The 20,494-nt window shown below is 47.4% G+C and overlaps 1 protein-coding gene across 3 annotated transcripts in view; it reads right to left on the bottom strand.

The window, feature by feature from the left end:
• The window catches only part of atm (ATM serine/threonine kinase), a 244,812-nt gene that overhangs the window by 16,659 nt on the left and 207,659 nt on the right, over nt 1-20,494 (bottom strand). For 2 of the 3 annotated variants that reach the window (XM_072476780.1, XM_072476781.1), the window contains exons 56-60: nt 17,734-17,850; nt 16,569-16,718; nt 15,635-15,800; nt 14,320-14,406; nt 11,970-12,084 (exon numbers count right to left, since the gene is read on the bottom strand). In XM_072476780.1, the coding sequence (XP_072332881.1) occupies nt 11,970-12,084; nt 14,320-14,406; nt 15,635-15,800; nt 16,569-16,718; nt 17,734-17,850 (635 nt within the window). Of the gene's footprint in view, nt 1-11,965; nt 12,085-14,319; nt 14,407-15,634; nt 15,801-16,568; nt 16,719-17,733; nt 17,851-20,494 lie in introns of those variants that run through there. The other variant, XM_072476782.1, reaches the window with a different exon arrangement.

Here is a 20,494-nt window from a genome sequence, read left to right as displayed (position 1 = left end):
AGCCTTTTTGATTGGCATCCTATCCACAAACATTCAATCCCTCCACAACCGATGAACAGGAACAGCCATGTGTACCATCTACAAGATACACTGCAGGAACTCACCAACGCTCCTCAGATATTAGGTTCCAAACACATGGGGCAAAATTCTCCCCCAACGGCGCGATGTCCGCCGACTGGCGCCAAACACGGCGCCAATCAGACGGGCATCGCGCCGGCCCAAAGGTGCGGAATGCTCCGCATCTTTGGCGGCCTAGCCCCAACATTGAGGGGCTAGGCTGACGCCGGAGGGATTTCCGCCCCGCCAGCTGGCGGAAATGGCGTTTGTTGCCCCGCCAGCCGGCGCGGAAATGCGGCGCATGCGCGGGAGCATCAGCGGCCGCTGTCAGTTTCCCGCGCATGCGCAGTGGGGAGAGTCTCTTCCGCCTCCGCCATGGTGGAGGCCGTAGCGGAGGCGGAAGGGAAAGAGTGCCCCCACGGCACAGGCCTGCCCGCGGATCGGTGGGCCCCGATCGCGGGCCAGGCCACCGTGGGGGCACCCCCCGGGGTCAGATCGCCCCGCGCCCCCCCCAGGACCCCGGAGCCCGTCCACGCCGCCTGGTCCCGCCGGTAAATACCAGGTCTGATTTACGCCGGCGGGACAGGCAATTTCTGGGCGGGACTTCGGCCCATCCGGGCCGGAGAATCCAGCGGGGGGTCCCGCCAACCGGCGCAGCCCGATTCCCGCCCCTGCCCAATCTCCGGTACCGGAGACTTGGGCGGGGGCGGGATTCACGGCGGCCTACGGCCATTCTCCGACCCGGCTGGGGGGGGGGGGTCGGAGAATGACGCCCATGATTGCTACCACTGAGAAGGACAAGGTCAGCAGGTACATGGGAATACCACCATCTGAAAGATCCCCTCCAAGCCACTCACCATCCTACTTGGGAATATATTATGAAAAAATATATAATCTTTCTATGGTTCTGTCGCCTTTCCTTCACTATCGCTGGGTCAAAAGCCTGGAACTTCCTCCCTAACAGTACTCTGGATGTACCTACACTCCATGGACTGCAGTGGTTCAAGGTAGCTCACCACTACCTTCTCAAGGACAACACATGCTGGCCTAGCCAGCAACACCCACATCCTATGAATGAATTTTTTTTTTTTAAGTGAAAAAATATTCCATCCCTCAAACCTAACCTTTTATGCCCAACAATCCCATGTAGACCATGAAGGTCAATAAGACATTTAAAGAAATACCAAGAACCATACATATATCAAAACTGTGTTGATTTTTCTATTTTTAAGATAGACGTTCTGATTAACCAAAAAACAAGTCACATGACCACAGGACTGACCCTCAGTCTGTGGAACTTCAGTCCTCAATGTATAGACCCTTGCAATCCTGACACCAGGGACTTGCAGATTGGAGTTCATTATTATTGCAGAGCTGTTACTAAAAGACTAATCTCACACTTGGGACCCACCAGGTCCATTTCAAAAGGGGATAACGGACATCATGTGTACCTTGATAAGCTTGCCCATCTAGCGGAGTCAGAAGGTTTGCCTTGACAATAACATCCCGACACAAGACCCTCAATATGGATGATAACACATTCAAAAGCTAATGACTGGGGATGTTAACCCGTTCCAGACACTGAATAAACATCCCTTTTGAAATCATTGTGAAGAAAGGTCACATGACTGGCGTGACCATTTTGAAATCTCTATATTCCTCTGAGAACTGAGAAATCCTCTGCATGCTGTTTTAACACCAACTGGAAAGACATCCAGCAGCCTGGCTGAGCAAGCAACTGTTTGGTATCTTCTCGCAACTCCTCAAAGCCGGTTTGATTTTAAAAGTCTCTGATCACGCGACATGGTGGCACTGCTGCCCCACAGCTCCAGGGACCCAGGTTCAATTCCGGCCTCGAGTGACTGTCTGAGTGGGGTTTGCACTTTCCCGTGTCTGCGTGGGTTTCCTTCGGGTGCTCCGATTTCCTCCCACAGTCCAAAGATGTGCAGCTTAGGTGGATTGACCATGTTAAATTGCCCCTTAGTGTCCAAAAGGTTAGGTGGGGTTACTGGGATAGGGTGGAGGTGTGGGCCTATGTAGGGTGCTCTTTCCAAGGGCTGGTGCAGACTCGATGGCCGTGTAGCCTCCTTCTGTCAAGCAGTCTAAGCACACAAAGCCCATCATGCTGCTGCAAGGATTCTCATGTTATTATCACCAACCCGAAATTCATCTGGAATGAACTCCGTCATGAAGGATACACCCTCTGGACCTTGACTTCTTGGACTCTGGAAACCACGTGAATTAATATTAATTTCTGTGGTTCTCATACTATTACTATCCATAGTTGTACCGGTTCTCTGTTGTTTCTCTCCATAATATTCTGCTTTTCTATCCTTACTGTGCCAAAGTGGACTTGTTCTTAATTTCCCATATTATACTCCATCTACCAAATTTTGCCCACTCACTTACCCAACTATATCTCTTTTCAGATTCTGTGTCCTCCTTACAACTTGCTTACTTGACCTATCTTTTTGTCGCCAGCAAATTTCTGTACCATACATTCGGTCACTTCTTTAATATTTTTTCACAGGATGTTGGTATTGTTGGCTAGGTCAGCATTTACTGCCCAAGCCTAATTACCCTTGAGAAGGCAGTGGGGAGCCGCCATCTTGAACCACTGCAGTCTATATGCTGTAGGTATACCCACAGTGCTGTGAGGGAGGAGTTCCAGGATTTTGACCCAGTGACAGTGAAGGAATGGCAATCCAATTCCAAGTCAGATAGTGTGCGACTTAGAGAGGAGTCTGCAGGTGCTGGTGTTTCCATGCATCTGCTGCCCTTGTCTTTAGAGGTGGTAAAGGTCGCAAATTTGGGAAATGCTGTCAAAGGAGCCTTGGTGATTTTACTGCAGTGCATCCTTAGATGGCACTGCTGCCATGTGCCCTGGTGGTTGAGGAAGTGAATGTTTAAGGCAGTGATAAGGTTGTCATAGAATCACAGAAACCCTACAATGCAGGAGGAGGCCATTTGGCCCATCGAGTCTGCACCGATCCTCTGAAAGAGTAGCCTACCTCAGCCTCCTCCCCCGACCCATAACTCTGCCCAACCGTTGGACACAGGCAATTTAGCATGGCCAATCCACTTAACTTGCACATCTTTGGACTGTGGGAGTAAACTGGAGCACCCGGAGGAAACTGCCACTGTACCATCCATTGGAAGTGCTACTTTGTCCTGGATGATACTGAGCTTCTTGCATGTTGTTGGGGCTGCACTTATCCAGGTAAGTGGAAAGTATTCCATCACACTCCTGACATGTGCCTTGTAAATGGTGGGCAGACTTTGCGGGATCAGGAGGAGAGTTACTTTCCAGCCGCTGACCTGCTTCTGTAGTCACAGTATTTATTGCTGAGAAAATGCCGCTCGATAGTACTGTCAGAAACACCTCCCATCACATTTCTGATGCTTGAGAGTAGATCAATAGGGCAATAATCGGTAGGTAGGATTTGTCCTGCTATTTATGCACAGGACATACCTGGGCAATCTTCCACATTGCCAGATAGATGCAAGCGTCAGTAATATCGATTATTAACAGTTGAAACCAGAGAACTGATACTTTGGCACTTCTGAGTTTGTCAACCAAAAAAGGACCCATTTATCCCGACTCCCTGCTTTCTGTTAGCTAATCACGGTGGCACAGTGGTTAGCGCGACTGCTTCACAGTGCCAGGAACCTGGGTTTGATTCCAGCCTTGGGTGACTGTCGTGAGATGTTTGTGCGTTCTCCCAGTGTCTGCGAGGGTTTCCACCGGGTGCTCCAGTCTCCTCCCACAGTCCAAAGAAGTGCAGGTTAAGTGGACTGATCATGGTCAATTCACAGGGTTACGCGGATAGGGGGGAGTGGGCCTAGGTAGGGTGCTCTTTCGGAGGGTAAGTGCAGACTCGATGGACCAAATGGCCTTCTTCTACACTGTAGGGATTCTATGAAAAAGATCCAAATGCGAGCAATCCTCTATCCATGCTAATATATTAGCACCAACATCCTGAGATTTTAAACTTATTGAATGCCGATTGGAAATCCAAATACATCACATTATCCACCCTGCAGGGCAGCACGGCCGCATCGTGTATAGCGACTTCCGGGTTGCAGCGATGCGGAGCTAAGCCGCGCGATTCGGCAGCTCCCGCGAAGACGGACTTTTGGGCCCGCTAACGGAGCCCCAACGGCACTTTTTAAAAAACCAACCCGTGGGGAAGGAAGGAGAAAGGTCCCCTACTAACCTGCATGGATCGGACCCGCAGCGAAACGGCGAAAAAAGCGGCCCTGGAGCAGCGGGAGAAGAAAGAAGAAAAAAGCAAAATGGCGGCGCCCACGGACAAAGAGGAGATGAAAGAGTTCATCAAGTGCTGCTTCGAGGAGCTGCGTAAGGCGATGGTGGTGCCTATACTGGCAATGATTGAAAGATTTGGAGCAACCCAGAAAGCCCAAGAGGTGAAGATCCAGGAAAAAGTGAGTGAGAACGATGACAAGCTCGTGGGCCTGGCGGAGAGAGTGGAGCAGCACGAGGCGCTGCACAAGACGTGGGCGGGAAGACTCGAAGACCTGGAGAACAGGTCAAGGAGAAACAACTTGAGGATCCTGGGTCTCCCAGAAGGAGTGGAGGGGGCCGATGCCGCGGCATATGCGGGCACAATGATCGGGACGCTGATGGGTGCGGAGGCCTCTCCGGGATTGCTGGAGCTGGATGGGGCGCACCGAGTGCTAGCGAGGAAGCCCAAGGCAAAAGAGCCGCCAAGGGCGATGGTGGTGAGATTTCACCGGTTTATGGACAGAGAGAGGGTCCTGAAATGGGCCAAGAAGGAACGGAGCAGCAAGTGGGAAAATGCGGAGATCAGAATATACCCGGACTGGAGCGCGGAGGTCGCTAAGCGGAGAGCGTGTTTCAACCGGGCCAAAGCGGTGCTGCATCGGAAAGGAGTGAAATTTGGAATGTTGCAGCCAGCACGACTGTGGGTTACACATAATGGCCAACACCACTACTTCGAAACGCCCGAAGAGGCGTGGACCTTTATACTAGCTGAAAAATTGGACTCTAATTGAGGGTTTGTGTGGGAGGGGGGTGTTTGAGGGTTTAAGTATGATGGTTGTTGTACATAGGGGGTCAACCACGCGCAGGAAATGCTATATGGGCTGGGGGAGAGGGACAAAGCCAGGACAGGAGCTGTGCCATGGGGGGCGGGGCAGGCTTTGGAAAGTGCGGGGTTGTCTTTCCCGCGCGCGGCAAGAAAGGCGGGAAGGGGAACAAAGGGATGTACATTGATTGGGAGATTCCCACACTGGGGGGGGGGGGGGTCAATGGGATGGCGGGGGAAGCTGGGGTCAGCAGGTGTCAGCTGACTTACGGGAGGGCTATGGGGGGAGCAAAAAAAAAAAAAAGCTAGACCTAGCCGGGGAGGGAGGGAGGGCGTGAAGGGGGGGGGGGGAAGGGTTGCTGCTGCACTGGCCGAAAGAGAACGGGACACAGAAGAGGTGGCTGGGAGGGGGGTCCCCCGGCTGAGGACTGGAGAGTGAGGGAGACGCGGACAAGGGACTGGCCCAGAAAAGGAGATGGCTAGTCGGCGGCGGCGGGGGGAAGGGGGGGGGGGGGGGGGGGGGGGTGGGGGGGGGGGGGGGGGGTGAGAGTCCCTCCCATCCGGCTGATAACGTGGAACATGAGGGGCCTGAATGGGCCGGTGAAGCGGGCTCGGGTGTTCGCGCACTTGAAGGGACTGAAGGCAGACGTGGCAATACTCCAAGAGACACACCTGAAGGTGGTGGACCAGGTCAGGTTAAGAAAGGGATGGGTAGGACAGGTATTTCACTCGGGATTGGACATGAAAAATAGAGGGGTGGCAATTCTGGTGGGAAAGCATGTGTCATTTGAGGCCAAGACTATCGTAGCGGAAAATGGAGGGAGATATGTGATGGTGAGTGGTAGGTTGCAAGGGACGTGGGCGGTGTTGGTAAATGTATACGCCCCGAACTGGGATGATGCTGGATTTATGAAGCGCATGTTGGGGCGCATTCCGGACCTGGAGGTAGGAGGACTGATAATGGGAGGGGACTTCAATACGGTGCTGGACCCAGCATTGGACCGCTCCAGATCAAGGACGGGAAGGAGGCCGGCGGCAGCCAAGGTGCTCAGGGGTTTTATGGATCAGATGGGGGGAGTGGACCCATGGAGGTTTGCAAGACCGCAGGCCAGGGAATTTTCTTTTTTCTCCCACGTGCATAAGGCTTACTCCCGGATAGATTTCTTTGTTCTGGGCAGGGCGCTCATCCCGAGAGTGGAGGGGACGGAGTATTCGGCCATAGCCGTTTCGGACCATGCCCCGCACTGGGTGGAACTGCAGCTGGGAGAGGAGAGGGACTAACGCCCGCTGTGGCGGCTGGATGTGGGACTGTTGGCGGACGAGGTGGTGTGTGGGAAGGTGAGGGGGTGCATTGAAAGGTACTTGGAGGCCAACGACAACGGGGAGGTGCGAGTGGGGGTGGTATGGGAGGCGTTGAAGGCGGTGATCAGGGGAGAGCTGATCTCCATCAGGGCTCATAGGGAGAAGACAGAGGGCATGGAAAGGGAGAGGTTAGTGGGGGAGATCTTGCGAGTGGACAGGAGATACGCAGAAGCCCCGGAGGAAAGATTACTTGGGGAAAGGCGACGGCTCCAGACGGAGTTTGATCTGCTGACCACGGGCAAGGCGGAGGAAGACGCAAGCGGCGACTTACGAGTACGAGGAAAAGGCTAGTCGGATGCTGGCGCACCAGCTCCGTAAGAGGGCGGCAGCGAGGGAAATAGGGGGAATCAAAGATGGAAGGGGAGCCACGGTTCGAAGTGCAACGAAAATAAATAAGGTATTCAAGGACTTCTATTTAGAGCTGTACAGATCCCAGCCCCCAGGGGGGGAAGAGCCGATTCCTGGACCAGCTGGGGTTCCCGAGGGTGGAGGAGCAGGAGGCGGTTGGTTTGGGGGCACCAATTGGGTTGGAGGAGTTGAGTAAGGGTTTGGGGAGCATGCAGGCGGGGAAGGCCCCGGGGCCGGACGGGTTCCCGGTGGAGTTCTATAGAATATATGTGGACCTGCTGGCCCCGCTACTAGTGAGGACCTTCAACGAGGCAAGAGAGGAGGGAACCCTGCCCCAGACAATGTCGGAGGCGACAATCTCCTTGATTCTAAAGCGAGACAAGGATCCACTGCAATGTGGATCGTACAGGCCGATTTTGCTCCTCAATGTGGATGCTAAGCTATTGGCGAAGGTACTGGCCACTAGGATTGAGGACTGTGTCCCGGGGGTGATTCACGAGGACCAAACGGGATTCGTAAAGGGCAGGCAGTTAAATACCAATGTGCGGCGGCTCTTAAACGTGATAATGATGAGATCGGAGGAGGGAGAGGTGGAGATAGTGGCAGCTATGGACACGGAAAAAGCCTTTGACCGAGTAGAGTGGGAGTACCTCTGGGAGGTATTGCGCAGGTTTGGGTTCGGGGGAGGGTTTATTAGATGGGTTAAGCTCCTTTACAGCGCCCCGGTGGCGAGTGTAGTGACGAACCGGCGGAGGTCGGAGTACTTTCGGCTGTATCGAGGGACGAGGCAGGGGTGCCCCCTGTCCCCCCTGTTGTTTGCATTGGCGATCGAACCCTTGGCCATATCACTTGGGGAGTCTAAGAAATGGAGGGGGATAGTCCGCGGGGGAGAGGAGCATCGGGTATCGCTATATGCGGATGACCTGCTGCTATACGTGGCGGACCCAATGGAGGGGATGGTGGAGGTCATGCAGACTCTGAAGGAGTTTGGAGAGTTCTCGGGCTACAAGCTTAATGTAGAGAAGAGTGAGCTTTTTGTATTACAGGCAGGGGACCCAGAAAGAGGGATAGGGGACCTACCGCTGAGGAGGGCGGAGAGGAGTTTTCGGTATCTGGGGATCCAGATAGCCAGGAGTTGGGGGGCCCTACATAAACTGAATTTGACGAGGGTGGTGGAGCAAATGGAGGAGGATTTTAAAAGATGGGACATGCTCCCGCTCTCGTTGGCGGGTAGGGTGCAGTCGGTCAAAATGGTGGTCCTTCCGAGGTTTTTGTTTGCGTTTCAGTGCCTCCCCATCGTGATCACCAAGGGCTTTTTCAAGAGAGTAAGTAGAAGTATTATGGGGTATGTGTGGGCAAATAAGACCCCGAGGGTTAGGAGAGGGTTCTTGGAACGCAACAGGGACAGAGGAGGGTTGGCTTTGCCGAACCTAGGGAGTTACTACTGGGCAGCAAACGTGGTGATGATCCGCAAGTGGGTCATGGAGGGAGAGGGGGCGGCATGGAAGAGGATGGAGATGGTGTCCTGTAAAGGAACGAGCCTGGGGGCATTGGTAACGGCACCGCTGCCGCTCTCGCCGACAAAATACACCACAAGCCCGGTGGTGGCGGCAACACTAAGGATCTGGGGCCAGTGGAGAAGGCACAGGGGTGCAATGGGAACATCGGTGTGGTCCCCGATCAGGGGTAACAACCGGCTTGTCCCGGGGAAGATGGACGGGGGGTTCCAAGGCTGGCATCGGGCGGGGATAAGAAGAATGGGGGACCTGTTCATTGATGGGACATTTGCGAGCCTAGGGGCACTGGAGGAGAAATTTGAGCTACCCCCGGGAAATGCATTTAGATATATGCAGGTGAGGGCTTTTGTGAGGCGACAGGTGAGGGAATTTCCGTTGCTCCCGGCACAAGAAGTTCAAGATAGGGTGATCTCGGGGGATGGGTCAGGGAGGGCAAGGTGTCGGAAATATATCAAGAGATGAAAGAGGGGGAAGCGCTAGTAGAAGAATTGAAAGGTAAAGGGGAGGAGGAGCTGGGGGAGGAGATTGAGGAAGGGCTATGGGCTGATGCCCTGGGTAGGGTTAATACCTCCTCCTCGTGTGCCAGGCTCAGTCTGATACAATTTAAGGTGGTTCACAGAGCGCATTTGACGAAGGCGAGGCTGAGTAGGTTCTTTGGAGTAGAGGATAGATGTGAAAGATGTTTAAGTAGCCCAGCGAACCATGTCCATATGTTTTGGTCATGCCCAGCACTGGAGGGGTTCTGGAGAGGTGTGGCGGGAGTAATATCCCAGGTGGTGAAAGTCCGGGTCAAGCCAAGCTGGGGACTAGCAATATTTGGAGTAGTGGATGAGCCGGAAGTGCAGGAGGCGAAAGAGGCCAGAATTCTGGCCTTTGCGTTCCTAGCAGCCCGGCGAAGGGTCTTGCTATTGTGGAAGGAGGCGAAGCCCCCTAGCCTGGAGGCCTGGATTAATGGCGGGGTTCATAAAATTGGAGAGAATTAAGTTTGCTTTGAGAGGGTCTGCACAGGGGTTTTACAGGCGGTGGCAGCAGCAGCAGCAACCCTGGGCGGGGCGGGGGGGGGGGGGGGGGGGGGGGTGGAAGAGGGGAACGAGAGATTGTTTGAGGGGATGGACGAGCGGGAGATGGCATGGAGGGTGGGGAGAAACGGTTCGGGCGGCCAAGAGCCAGTGTATAAAGCTATGTAAATATACCATCTTGCCATGTATATATCTTGCTCAGGGAGATTTTGCGTTTTGTTTTTTTAACGGGGGGCGGGGTTACTGTTTGTAAGGGGAAAAAATTGTGTTGTTAAAAAACCTTAATAAAAAATATTTTTTAAAAAAGCATTGTGTATAGCACAATTGCTTCTCAGCTCCAGGGTCCCAGGTTGGATTCTGGCTTGGGTCACTGTCTGTGCGGAGTCTGCACATCCTCCCCGTGTGTACGTGGGTTTCCTCCGGGTGCTCCGGTTTCCTCCCACAGTCCAAGGATGTGCAGGTTAGGTGGATTGGCCATGATAAATTGCCCTTAGTGTCCAAAATTGCCCTTAGTGTTGGGTGGGGTTACTGGGTTATGGGGTTAGGGTGGAGGTGTTGACCTTGGGTAGCGTGCTCTTTCCAAGAGCCGGTGCAGACTTGATGGGCCGAATGGCCTCCTTCTGCACTGTAAATTCTATGATAATCTATGCTTGTTACTTCCTCAAAGAAATATAATAAATTTGTCAAACGCAATTTTAATATCACAAAACATGTTGACTATGCCGGATTGTATTATGATTGAGGGGCGGAAATTGGTAAAAGAAAATAGAATTAAAGGCTCTTTCTGTTGCAACATAATAGACATATTGATAGAATAAACAGATGTGCGGGCCATAAGAGATGTGGTTGCAAAGTCACCATAGCTGGGACCTGAATATTCACAGGTATTTGCCATTTCAGAAGGACAGGAAGAAAGGAAAAGAAGGCATGGCTCTGTTAATAAAGGATGAGATTGGTACAATTAATGATCTGGTAGATCAATTTGAGTAGACAAGACATGAAATCCATAGATTCGCTACAGTGCAAAAGGCAGTCATCAGCCCATCGAGTCTAAAAGAGCATCCTACCTAGGACCACTCCCCTGCCCTATCCCCCATAGATCCACCCAACATCTTAGGACATCAAGAGGCAATTTAGCCTGGCCAATCCACCTAACCTGCAGATCTTTGGACTATGGGAGGAAAACGGAGGAAACCCACAGAGACACGGGGAGAACGGCAAACTCCTCACGGACAGTCACTCAAGGCCAGGATCTTGCCCCTTAGTGTATAAGGTTAGATGGGGTTACAGGGTTGCAGAAATAATAATAATCGCTTATTGTCACAAGTAGGCGCCAATTAAGTTACTGTGAAAAGCCCCTAGTCGCCACATTCCGGCATCTGTTCGGGGAGGCTGGTATGGGAATAGGGTGAGGGTCTGGGCCTGTTTAGGACTCTTTTGGCGTGTCGGTGCAGATCTGATGGGCCAAATGGCCCCCGTTTGCACTGTAGGGATTCTATGATTGTAAATTGAAAGCAAAGATGTATAATGCTGAAAAGGTAACCCAGAAAGTATGAAAATTTTAGGATCGATAAAAGGATAATTAAAAAACAAAGGGAGAAATTAGAGCATGAGAGAAAACGAAATATACAAACTGGCAGTAAAAGCTTCCAATTGCATAAAAAGGAAGGAAGTAGCTAAAGTATGCTTTGGTCATTTAGTGGGTGAGGCTGGGAAAATAATAATGGGAATCAAGGAAATGGCAGAGACAGTGAGATAATGATTGGCCACTTGAAGGCTGCTTCATGCCCAACCTCAATTTTGAAACTGGCAGAAGGATTTACCTGGCGTGGGGAAAGCTTAGGCCTTGGGCAGGAAGGGGAGGGGGTGTTGGATGGGTGTAATCTCCATCAGAAGCACCCTTTGGCTCTGCGCACTCCCCCTTTAAGGTCAGGTGGCTGCTGGATCTCCCCCTCCCCCACACCCCTCCCAGCCTTTCCCCGACATCTCAATCGCCCACTCCACTACTCCCCCAAATGGCCAGTCCCGGGAAGCAAGACTCCAACATCTTCCTAAATTTCATCTTCTGTCCACTGCAATTCTTGTTGCTTCAGGGACTGGAGAGCTTCAAGCCAATCAGATTGGTTAACAGCTTTCTATGGCAGGACTTCCTCCCAACTGAGGGATAGAAGTCCCATCGGCAGCCAACTCATGGGAGCGTGAAGTGACTGCGGGGCAGTCTGAGTCTTCAGATGGCGGGAAGAAAAACCCATCAATCTAAAATATTCAGGCCAATGTTCCTCAACTCCGATTGTGAATTCAAAGCAGCAATTCAGTCACGGAGCACAACTAGAGTTGCAGACACAAGTGTTTTCTTGAAGTTGATAATTAAAGTAATTCACATTAAAAGCTTCATCATCATTTTGAGGATAGACCATCGTCTAGCGGTATACAATGTATCCTTTGGGTTCATGTAACAGGAAAGGTTATGCAATCTCGTTTTAATCCATCAGCCTGTTAATGTATGGAGAATTACTGTTAATCAGTAAAAAAAAAAAACTTGCTGATTGAGGTTGAGGAAAATATTGTAACTGGCACAAGTAGCGTCTAGCACTTACCTCCTGAAAACACCTTCCACACCAGTGATGCCCATTCCATCTACTATATCCCTCGTTAGTCGGAATGGAACAGTCTCTGGAGTAGGAAGAATTTTTCCTTGCTCAAAAGCAACCCCTATTAAAAGAGAGAAATGTACAAGGAGTTCAGGTGAATGAGGTATGCATTAACTGTGACCAGTTATAAAACCAGATTTCTCGACCATCCCTTTAACCTTCCATAGTTGCTGCTTACATAGTTGTACATAGGGTCAGAATTGGTCACTTTGAAAATAAATAAATTACCATTACTTTCAAAGGTAACATACGGATGTTAAGCAAATGGTAACAATCTTTGTCAAGTTAAACGATATCCAATCTAATCAGCACCGATAGGGAGGAATACATTCCAACAGCACCTAATCTAAAGGATGTCGGTTAGAGAAACAGCCAAACAAAAACATGCCATTTACAGGACACCATTTTTTTCTTAGAAGGAGATAATTTGGCCCACCGAGCTCATCCTCTCAAAGAAATCTACATTCTCCCAATATAGATTAGAATAAATACTATATTATTCAAGAAGCAGATTGACTAAAGATTGATAACTCCAGACGTATTAGGGCCTATTTTCTAAGTGCGCATCAGGAAACTGCAGGTACCCTATCCATGATTTAACAATAAGGGTGAAGACTTTCTGCTGGAAGCATATTCTTTGAAAATTGATCCTATACGTTATTGACTTTTCAATATTGCACAGCATTTCATTAGCTTTATCAACTGCTATCCTACAATGATTGGATGAGGTCAGTGTTAAGTACTTGATTTATTTCAACCTCTCTTTTAGTTTGGCACCATTTATTAGGTAAGTAAATTCTGAGATGTCTGTCCAAATGTGCACGATTTTCCACGCATCTATTTTGAATTTTACATGCCATTATTCGGAGTACATTTATAAGGCTGAGCCAACAGGTTGGTATCCCAGGTTGGTATCATCTCCAAGTTTGGTAACTTGTCTTTTGTTTCTGAATTTAGATTTATATTGTTCAGAAACAGAAAAGACTCCTGCTCTAATCCTTGGTTACATCACCTTTTATATTTTCCCCAAATCACATACTTGATGATTGTCCACCACCTTCTCTTTTTGAGCCTATTCCTTTTCATGTTTTACTTTTACCTTATGAGGTCTACTATTTTATGCTTATGTTGCCATTCTCTTTGGCTCTGGGCTTTTATGTCAAACTTTCTGGGCCTTCATAGATTTTATTATTAGATTTGACAACTTGCCTTATCACTACCTCAAAAAAAAACTAACCTATTTAAAATATTTGTCTCCTCACCCTCTGGTGCATTTCTGTGGCCGGGATATGCCCAGAACAGGCATGGACACTTCAAACACACAGCCTTTCATCAGCACATTTCAACTGATGATTTGATGGAAGACTATACCTTATCTGCCCTCTCTACAGTTGCTGACTTAGCTATGTGTTTCAACATTTCCAGTTTCTTGCATTTTATTTCCAAGCTTTCCCAAAATGGTGTGCAAGCGTTTTGGGTAATCTGCCCCCTCATTCTCCCTGGAGAGAAGTGTCAGGCTCCTTAGCAACAGTGGGAATCGTGGCACCCTGGCAATGTGGTACATCAGCATATTGCATCACCAACTTTCCAGAGGTTTTGGGGGGGGGGGGGGGGGGGGGTAGGGTCGGGGCGGCACGTGCACAGTGGTTAGCATTTCTGCCTACGGCAATGAGGGCCCGGGTTCGAATCCTGGCCCTGGGTCACTGTCCATGTGGCGTTTGCACATTCCCCCCGTGTCTGCGTGGGTTTCACCCTCACAACCCAAAGATGTGGATTGGTCAGGTTAAATTGCCCCGTAATTGGGGAAAAAAAAATAATTGGGTACTCTAAATTTATTTTTAAATAGGGCAGCATGGTGGCGCAGTGGTTAGCACTGCTGTCTCACGGCGCCGAGGTCCCAGGTTCGATCCCGGCTCTGGGTCACTGTTCGTGCGGAGTTTGCACATTCGCCCCGTGTTTGCGCATGTTTCTCCCCACAACCCAAAGATGTGCAGGTTGGGTGGATTGGCCACTCTAAATTGCCCCTTAATTGGAAAAAATGAATTGGGTACTCTAAATTTATTTTTAAAAATATGAATTATAGAATAGTTTTAGTCATGCTACATATATATATAGCAACAGTAAGAGAGTAAAGTATCAAATTAAGTTTGCATTCGTCACATTAAACTCAAAACATTAACTCTGTTTCTCTCTCCACAAATGCTGCCAGAACTGCTGAGCTTTTCAAACACTTTGGTTTCATTACTTGTATTATTATTGGTATGCATATCAATAAAATTAGTTACTAGGTGCTCACCCAAGTCTATGTGCACAAGTTCAGCAGATTCCTCGTCAATGAGGATGTTTTGTACGTGTCTGTCACCAAGACCAACAATGTAACAAACTGCAAATAAAGGACAAGTTTCAATAAGATAACAGGCTAGAGTGAGATACAGAAAGACGCCAATGGTGTGGGTTCAAAACCTATAATGGCTCTGGGGGTTCATGGAGGCAAGCCTCCTCATCTTGCTGCACGCTTTTTGAGTGGTGCCCTTCAAGTTATCCATACCCAATTGTCTCTCTCAAATGGAGAGGGATGTCCATGTTCCTTTGCGGACTATAACTAATTACTTACTTCTTCAATTTAACTACAATTAGATGAAAAGTTGATTGCTCTGGGACCATTTTATCAAAACATGACTAATTTAAAAATTCTTTTTTTGTGTCACTGATTCAAAAATCATAAAAGAAATGATATTTATATAGTGAGCGGGATTCTCCGGCCTCACCCGCCCGGTGACCGGAAATTCCCACCCAAGGACAATGGACCTTTACATGGTCCGCGTCCCACCCATGGCAATTTTGCGGCAGGCGGGGTGGAAGAATCCAGCCCAGTGACTTTAACATAAAAGAATGAAAGGGCATGTCAGAGCCGAGCCAAAAGAGTAGAAAGCACCTCTAAAGGTTTGGTCAAAGAGATATATTTCAAACTTTGACAAAGAGTCATCGGACTCGAAACGTTAGCTCTTTTCTCTCCCTACAGATGCTGCCAGATCTGCTGAGATTTTCCAGCATTTTCTCTTTCGTTTCAGATTGCAGCATCCACAGTAATTTGCTTTTATTATGAGATATATTTCAAAGGTTTTTAAGACGAGAGAGAAGATTGGAGAGGATTTCTAGAAAATAGGGCTGAGGTAGGTGAAGTCAAAGGAACAGAGTGCTGTTTGGGGGATGGGGTATAGGGCTAGATATGGTTTTACAGATAGAGTGCAGCCATGGAGGAATTTAAATATAACTCCACGTGTGAAATCAGACAAGATGTGTTTGCAGGCTTTTCAACCTTGAGTGTCTTTATCTTCTTCTCTTCACTTGATGTCCCCACATGCACATCCCCATCAATGAGTAAGCAAGGTCCAACCCACTTGATTTTTCTTTCTGCTTAACCCAAGACCAATTGCAGTGTCCCTGACTGGCCCAGCTGAGAGAAGTAATATTCAAAGTCAGTTTGGCTCAAGATTTCCATTAATACATTAATCATTGACAGAGGTCTAGAGTTCATAGAATTTCATTTGTATAACAATTAGGTAACCTGAAAAGCACTGATACATTACAATGATTAAATAGTGACATACCTATTGAAGAAGTAGCTACACTTCGAGTGTATCCAAGCCGTTTTTCAAACCAAACAGCGGGATCCAAGAATTTTTCCATGCAGAAATATCGGAAAACAGGCCGGAAATTCTGACAGACATCCATGAAGACTTGATATTTACCTTCAAAGCTTAGTTTCTGCGCTTCCTGTAAAGGTAAGTGAAACATTGTGTAACATTTGGTGATGAATTAACAGACACTAATACCAAAACTTTATTCTCCCTGCCATCGCAGAGAGAATATTCCCATTCCTTGGCCAGACTGCAACTGACCGTTAAGAGATGTACAAAAATACTGTGGTTTAACTCATCCCCTTTTCTTCCTAACCCCTGTGGTAAATGGTCTCATATGTTTTTCATACTAATTGACTTACAGAATTTGAATTCTTCCTATTCCAGTTTCCTCTTCATGAGCTACATGATGTAATTTGGCAACCTGCACTCATAATACTCTGGGCTTAAAAAAAAATCACTTCATAGTAGCTCTTGATAGCTGAATTCTCCGCCGTCTGGATTCTCAGTTTTTCCGGCAGCCGTTTTCCCGGTGGCGTGGGGCTGCCCCACAATGGGAAACCCTATTGACCAGTCGGCGAAACGGAGAATCCCAACGGCGTGCTGAACCAGAAATATGGTGCGGCGGGACGGAGAAACCCACCCCTTATCTTCACCGTTTTCTCAAGATCCTGCGGATGTAGACGAGTCAAGAAATGGTGAAAATTACTCCCAGTAATGTTGATATATAAAAGGGGCAATGGATCCTGGAATCTTTTGCCAGACTAGATTTTACATTAAATGCTGAAACCTGTTTAAGACAGACTAGTACTTGAATATAACACAGTCAATTACATAAAATGGCAAAACAATATTCTACCCAGGTGACTTTATTTTTTTGAATCACCAATGTGCTGTGACTCACCGACATTCTTTTCCTGCAGTCTAGGCTGCTCCAGTCATTGGGTCGATACCTTTTATGGGCTCCTTCATTCGGGTTAACTAGATATTCCCCAATGGGCACAGTTCCTGTACACCACTCAAGAATGCCACTTCTCTGAGAAAGAGGAATGACCTGTTCAAGAATGAAGTCAAAATATTCAGGTATAAAACTTATGGACATACTGCACATTTCAATAAGTTTACTTGCTGGAGCACAATTGGTGAATAAATTAAAAAAATATTTAAAATTCAATGGTGCATTTTATTTTCAAATCCCCAAGCCTAAATGTACTCAAATACTTATTACAGGAAGTCCAAATGAATTTAAAAATAGGTTAATAATTGTGGGGTTATGTAACTTCAATTATTTTCCTCCTATAGGGGTGAATATCATAGGGTAGTAGCTCCACTGCTACCACTGTCAACAGCTCTATTTTTGCTGAACATCGTCCTTTCTCCACAAGACAGGCAAGTTAATCTTAGAGGAAACATGTGGAAGCTGGGAGAGAAACTAGAAGTGAAAAATCAGGGGCAGGCTAGATGGGGAAGTGGGAAGTAGTTTGGGCTGGTGGGCATTGGGAAGGAGATAAACAGCAGAGGCAACAACTTGGATTTTGACGTGGAAAATGTTCTGAAGTTTTACAGAGAATAAACAAGAAGAATAGATGCTGAATCATGGGAGAGGTTAAGGAGAGGTGATTGAAGGTGCATTAATCAGAATTTATCATCCAGTGGCCTTTGCCTCCTTGGTAGCCCGGAGACGGATGCTGTTAGCATGGAGGGATTCAAAGCCCCCGAAATCAGAGACCTGGGTCAATGACATGGCTGGTTTCCTCAGTCTTGAGAAAATCAAGTGCGCCCCAAGAGGGTCAATGCTAGGGTTCGTCCGGAGGTGGCAGCCGTTTGTCGACTTCTTTAGAGAAAATTAACTGTCAGCAGGAGGGCGGGGGGGGGGGGGGTTTAGTCTAGTTACTGTTCAAGGAAGGTGGGACCTGTGAGGGAGGTAGATGGTCTTCGCACTATGTTTATACTTGTTTGTATATGGTTTACGGTTATAAAATCACAAATGCCTTATTAAAATATTTTACAAAAAAAATAATTTATCACCCAAAATGACATCCATTTCAATGCATTTCATTTTAGGTTACCTTGTATGTGCGGATAGTCAGCTTCCTCTTTCTAGTATCTGCATTCTTCTGCAAAAGCGCATTACACATCTGAAAGACCTGCTGCATGACAGCATCCTGTCGTAGATCATCTCGCCCCTGGAGGAAAAAACTCCACTGAATTGGGTTCATCACAGGCTACAAATTCTACATTGCATTGTGTGCACCTTGTCAGCTAATGCAATATTTTGCATTTATAGCACCTTTAACGCCAAGCCAAAGGAGAAAATATTAAAAGGGTAACCGAAGACTTGGATTTTAGGGAAGTCTTAAAGGAGCGGGTTTAAGAGAAGAAATTCCAGGCAAGTTGAGGGGGCAGAGATGTTTGATGTGGGGCTTAGACGACTGAAGGCATGGCTGCCAATGATAGGGGCAGTAGGTCAGAGCTTGAAGGATGAAGAGCTCAGTGGGATGGTATGGCTGGAGGAGGTTAGAGAAAGATAGACATAAAGCTTAAAAGTACCAGGAGACTGAAAGCAATAGATAAAATAATTCAATCAAAATTCCAATTTGCATAAAATGTAAGAAATCTTCAATGCAAAGTTCTGTTTATTCTGACTCTTTCACAGCCTCACCTTGCATTATCTTTCTTACCATGCTGCAAGCTGCCATTTAGCTTTCCTCTTCAGAAAGGTTGAATGTGGATTAATATTAGGCATAACATTCTTGAACAAAGAGGTGTTTACAGGTGCGATGGTGGAAACCAACTAATTAAAAATCAATACCCAGGTCAAAGTTGGAATAAAAGGACTAGTGCTAAAACTGATTGTAGCACCTGAAAGTTGCAGGCAAAATAAAATCAGGCAGGGTCCCCAAGTGCAAGCAGTCTGCACCCAGACTACTGGTAATATTCAGACCACTACAAGGAGATTCACAAGTGTAGCATGGTAGTGACGCACTCTCATTTGCCCAATCACTTGTAAGGAAATGGTCGCTGCTTGGTTCCTTCCTGCCCTTCATCAAAATTCTAAATATCTTCTTGTTCAAGAACTTTGTCACCAGCTCCCCAAGGACCAGCAACTAGTTATGATCAGTTAAGTTCATATGTTGTATTATTTTGGGGCTTGCATGGTGTTCTAGGTTTTAACTAAAGGAATTGTGTTACTACGGTATTAATCTGCATTGAATCTTTCGGAAGCGTGAATGCTGAGGCAAGGGGTATTCAAATGGTAGGCTGCAGTCCGCACCCAGACCAGGTGCTGTTTACTTCTGGGCAGCAGCACGTGAATGCCATTGGACCATCATCATACGCATTTATCGTAAGAAGCCATAGGTGAGGAAGAGTAAATGGCAGAATGAGGCAAGGTAAGAAAGGCTATGTAGGACCAGGCTGTGAACGGGTCAGAATAAGCAAAAATTGTAATAACTCTTCAACACAGAAGTTGTGCAAATTGAAAATATGATTGAATTATTTTATCTGTTGCTTTCAACCTCGTGGTGCGCGTGGATAAGCTTTATCAATAGTTTTCAACTTTCCCACTAATATGGGGAAGCTTACCCTGCACAATTTAAACCTGATGATGAAAGGAACAGTAAGTAGTGCTTCTAGATGCTTAATAATCAGGCAATAGTTAAAACATTTAATTACATTAGAATATTCAATTTTTTAAAAAATTGGTGTTATTCAATTGATTCAACTATTAAAAATATTTGGAGTGAGATTCCTGGCTGTCTGAAACAATAATTCCACCTCAAATAATGGTGATGGAGTCATCAGCATCAGCGAGGGAGGAACATTGTGCCTTACATAGGTGGATTAACAATTAACAGTTGCCGTTGGCCAGCTGTTCCAACACTGCAAAGAAGGTTCAGCAACAGTATCAGAAAAAGTACTGGATAAACCTTCAGTTACAAAGGAAACCATCCCCCATTTTTCTTGGGTATCTGGGATCTGTTGAAGGGTCAAAGTGGAACCTGCTCTCATCAGACACTATTCTGTTGGGCCTATTAAGAAGCAGACTTGATAGAATGTCCTGAGGTAGCCCAGGATCTCCTCCAGAAATCCCCACATGAGACGGAGGCTACTGAAGGAGGCTGGTACCACACAGATGATGTGCACATAGTCTCCTATTGGAATTTACTGGCCGGCTCTTCAATGGAATTCTTATGGACCTGTTATGGGCGAGGCGTTTTCAGAACCCCAAAATGTATCATGGAGTTCAACCAACCTCTCCCTTTAATGTATTTGTTGCTTTTCCTAGCACACGGCTTATTCCCTAGGTGTGGGATTACAATTATGGACACATGGGTTTTTAAACACAAAACACTGTTTATTCCATGAACTTAACTTAACACCTTAAACATTGGATCTCTTAACACCTCTTACTTCAAAGATAACTCAGAAAATATTGCAACAGTAAATAATTCCTCAAAATGTTCCTTCAAACTTCCAAGAGACTTAACACCTTTAAACAGACTCACATCAGGTTAAAGGCTTTACAATTCTGAGTTTAAATCACCCAAATGATCCAGAGATAGTCTTTCATGGCAGAGATCCAGCTCACTGCAAACACAGACACTCCCCAAGCTCTTTTTCTCCAAACTGCAGCTTTCTGGAAACAGACACACACAAGCTGCTTTTTAAAACTGCAGCTCTCTGGAAACACCCAGACACACACAAGCTCTTTTTAAACTGCAAAACTAAACAGCAAAATGGCTGACCAGACCTCAGCTCCACCCACTCTGTGACATCACTGTTTTCTTAAAGGTACATTGCTTAAACATCCATGTCTTAAAGGTACTC

The sequence above is a fragment of the Scyliorhinus torazame genome, chromosome 15 (assembly GCF_047496885.1).
Source record: "Scyliorhinus torazame isolate Kashiwa2021f chromosome 15, sScyTor2.1, whole genome shotgun sequence".
Classification (NCBI taxonomy): domain Eukaryota; kingdom Metazoa; phylum Chordata; class Chondrichthyes; order Carcharhiniformes; family Scyliorhinidae; genus Scyliorhinus; species Scyliorhinus torazame.
Note: the sequence above shows the minus strand (reverse complement) of the source record. Positions and strands in the feature narration are given on the sequence as shown.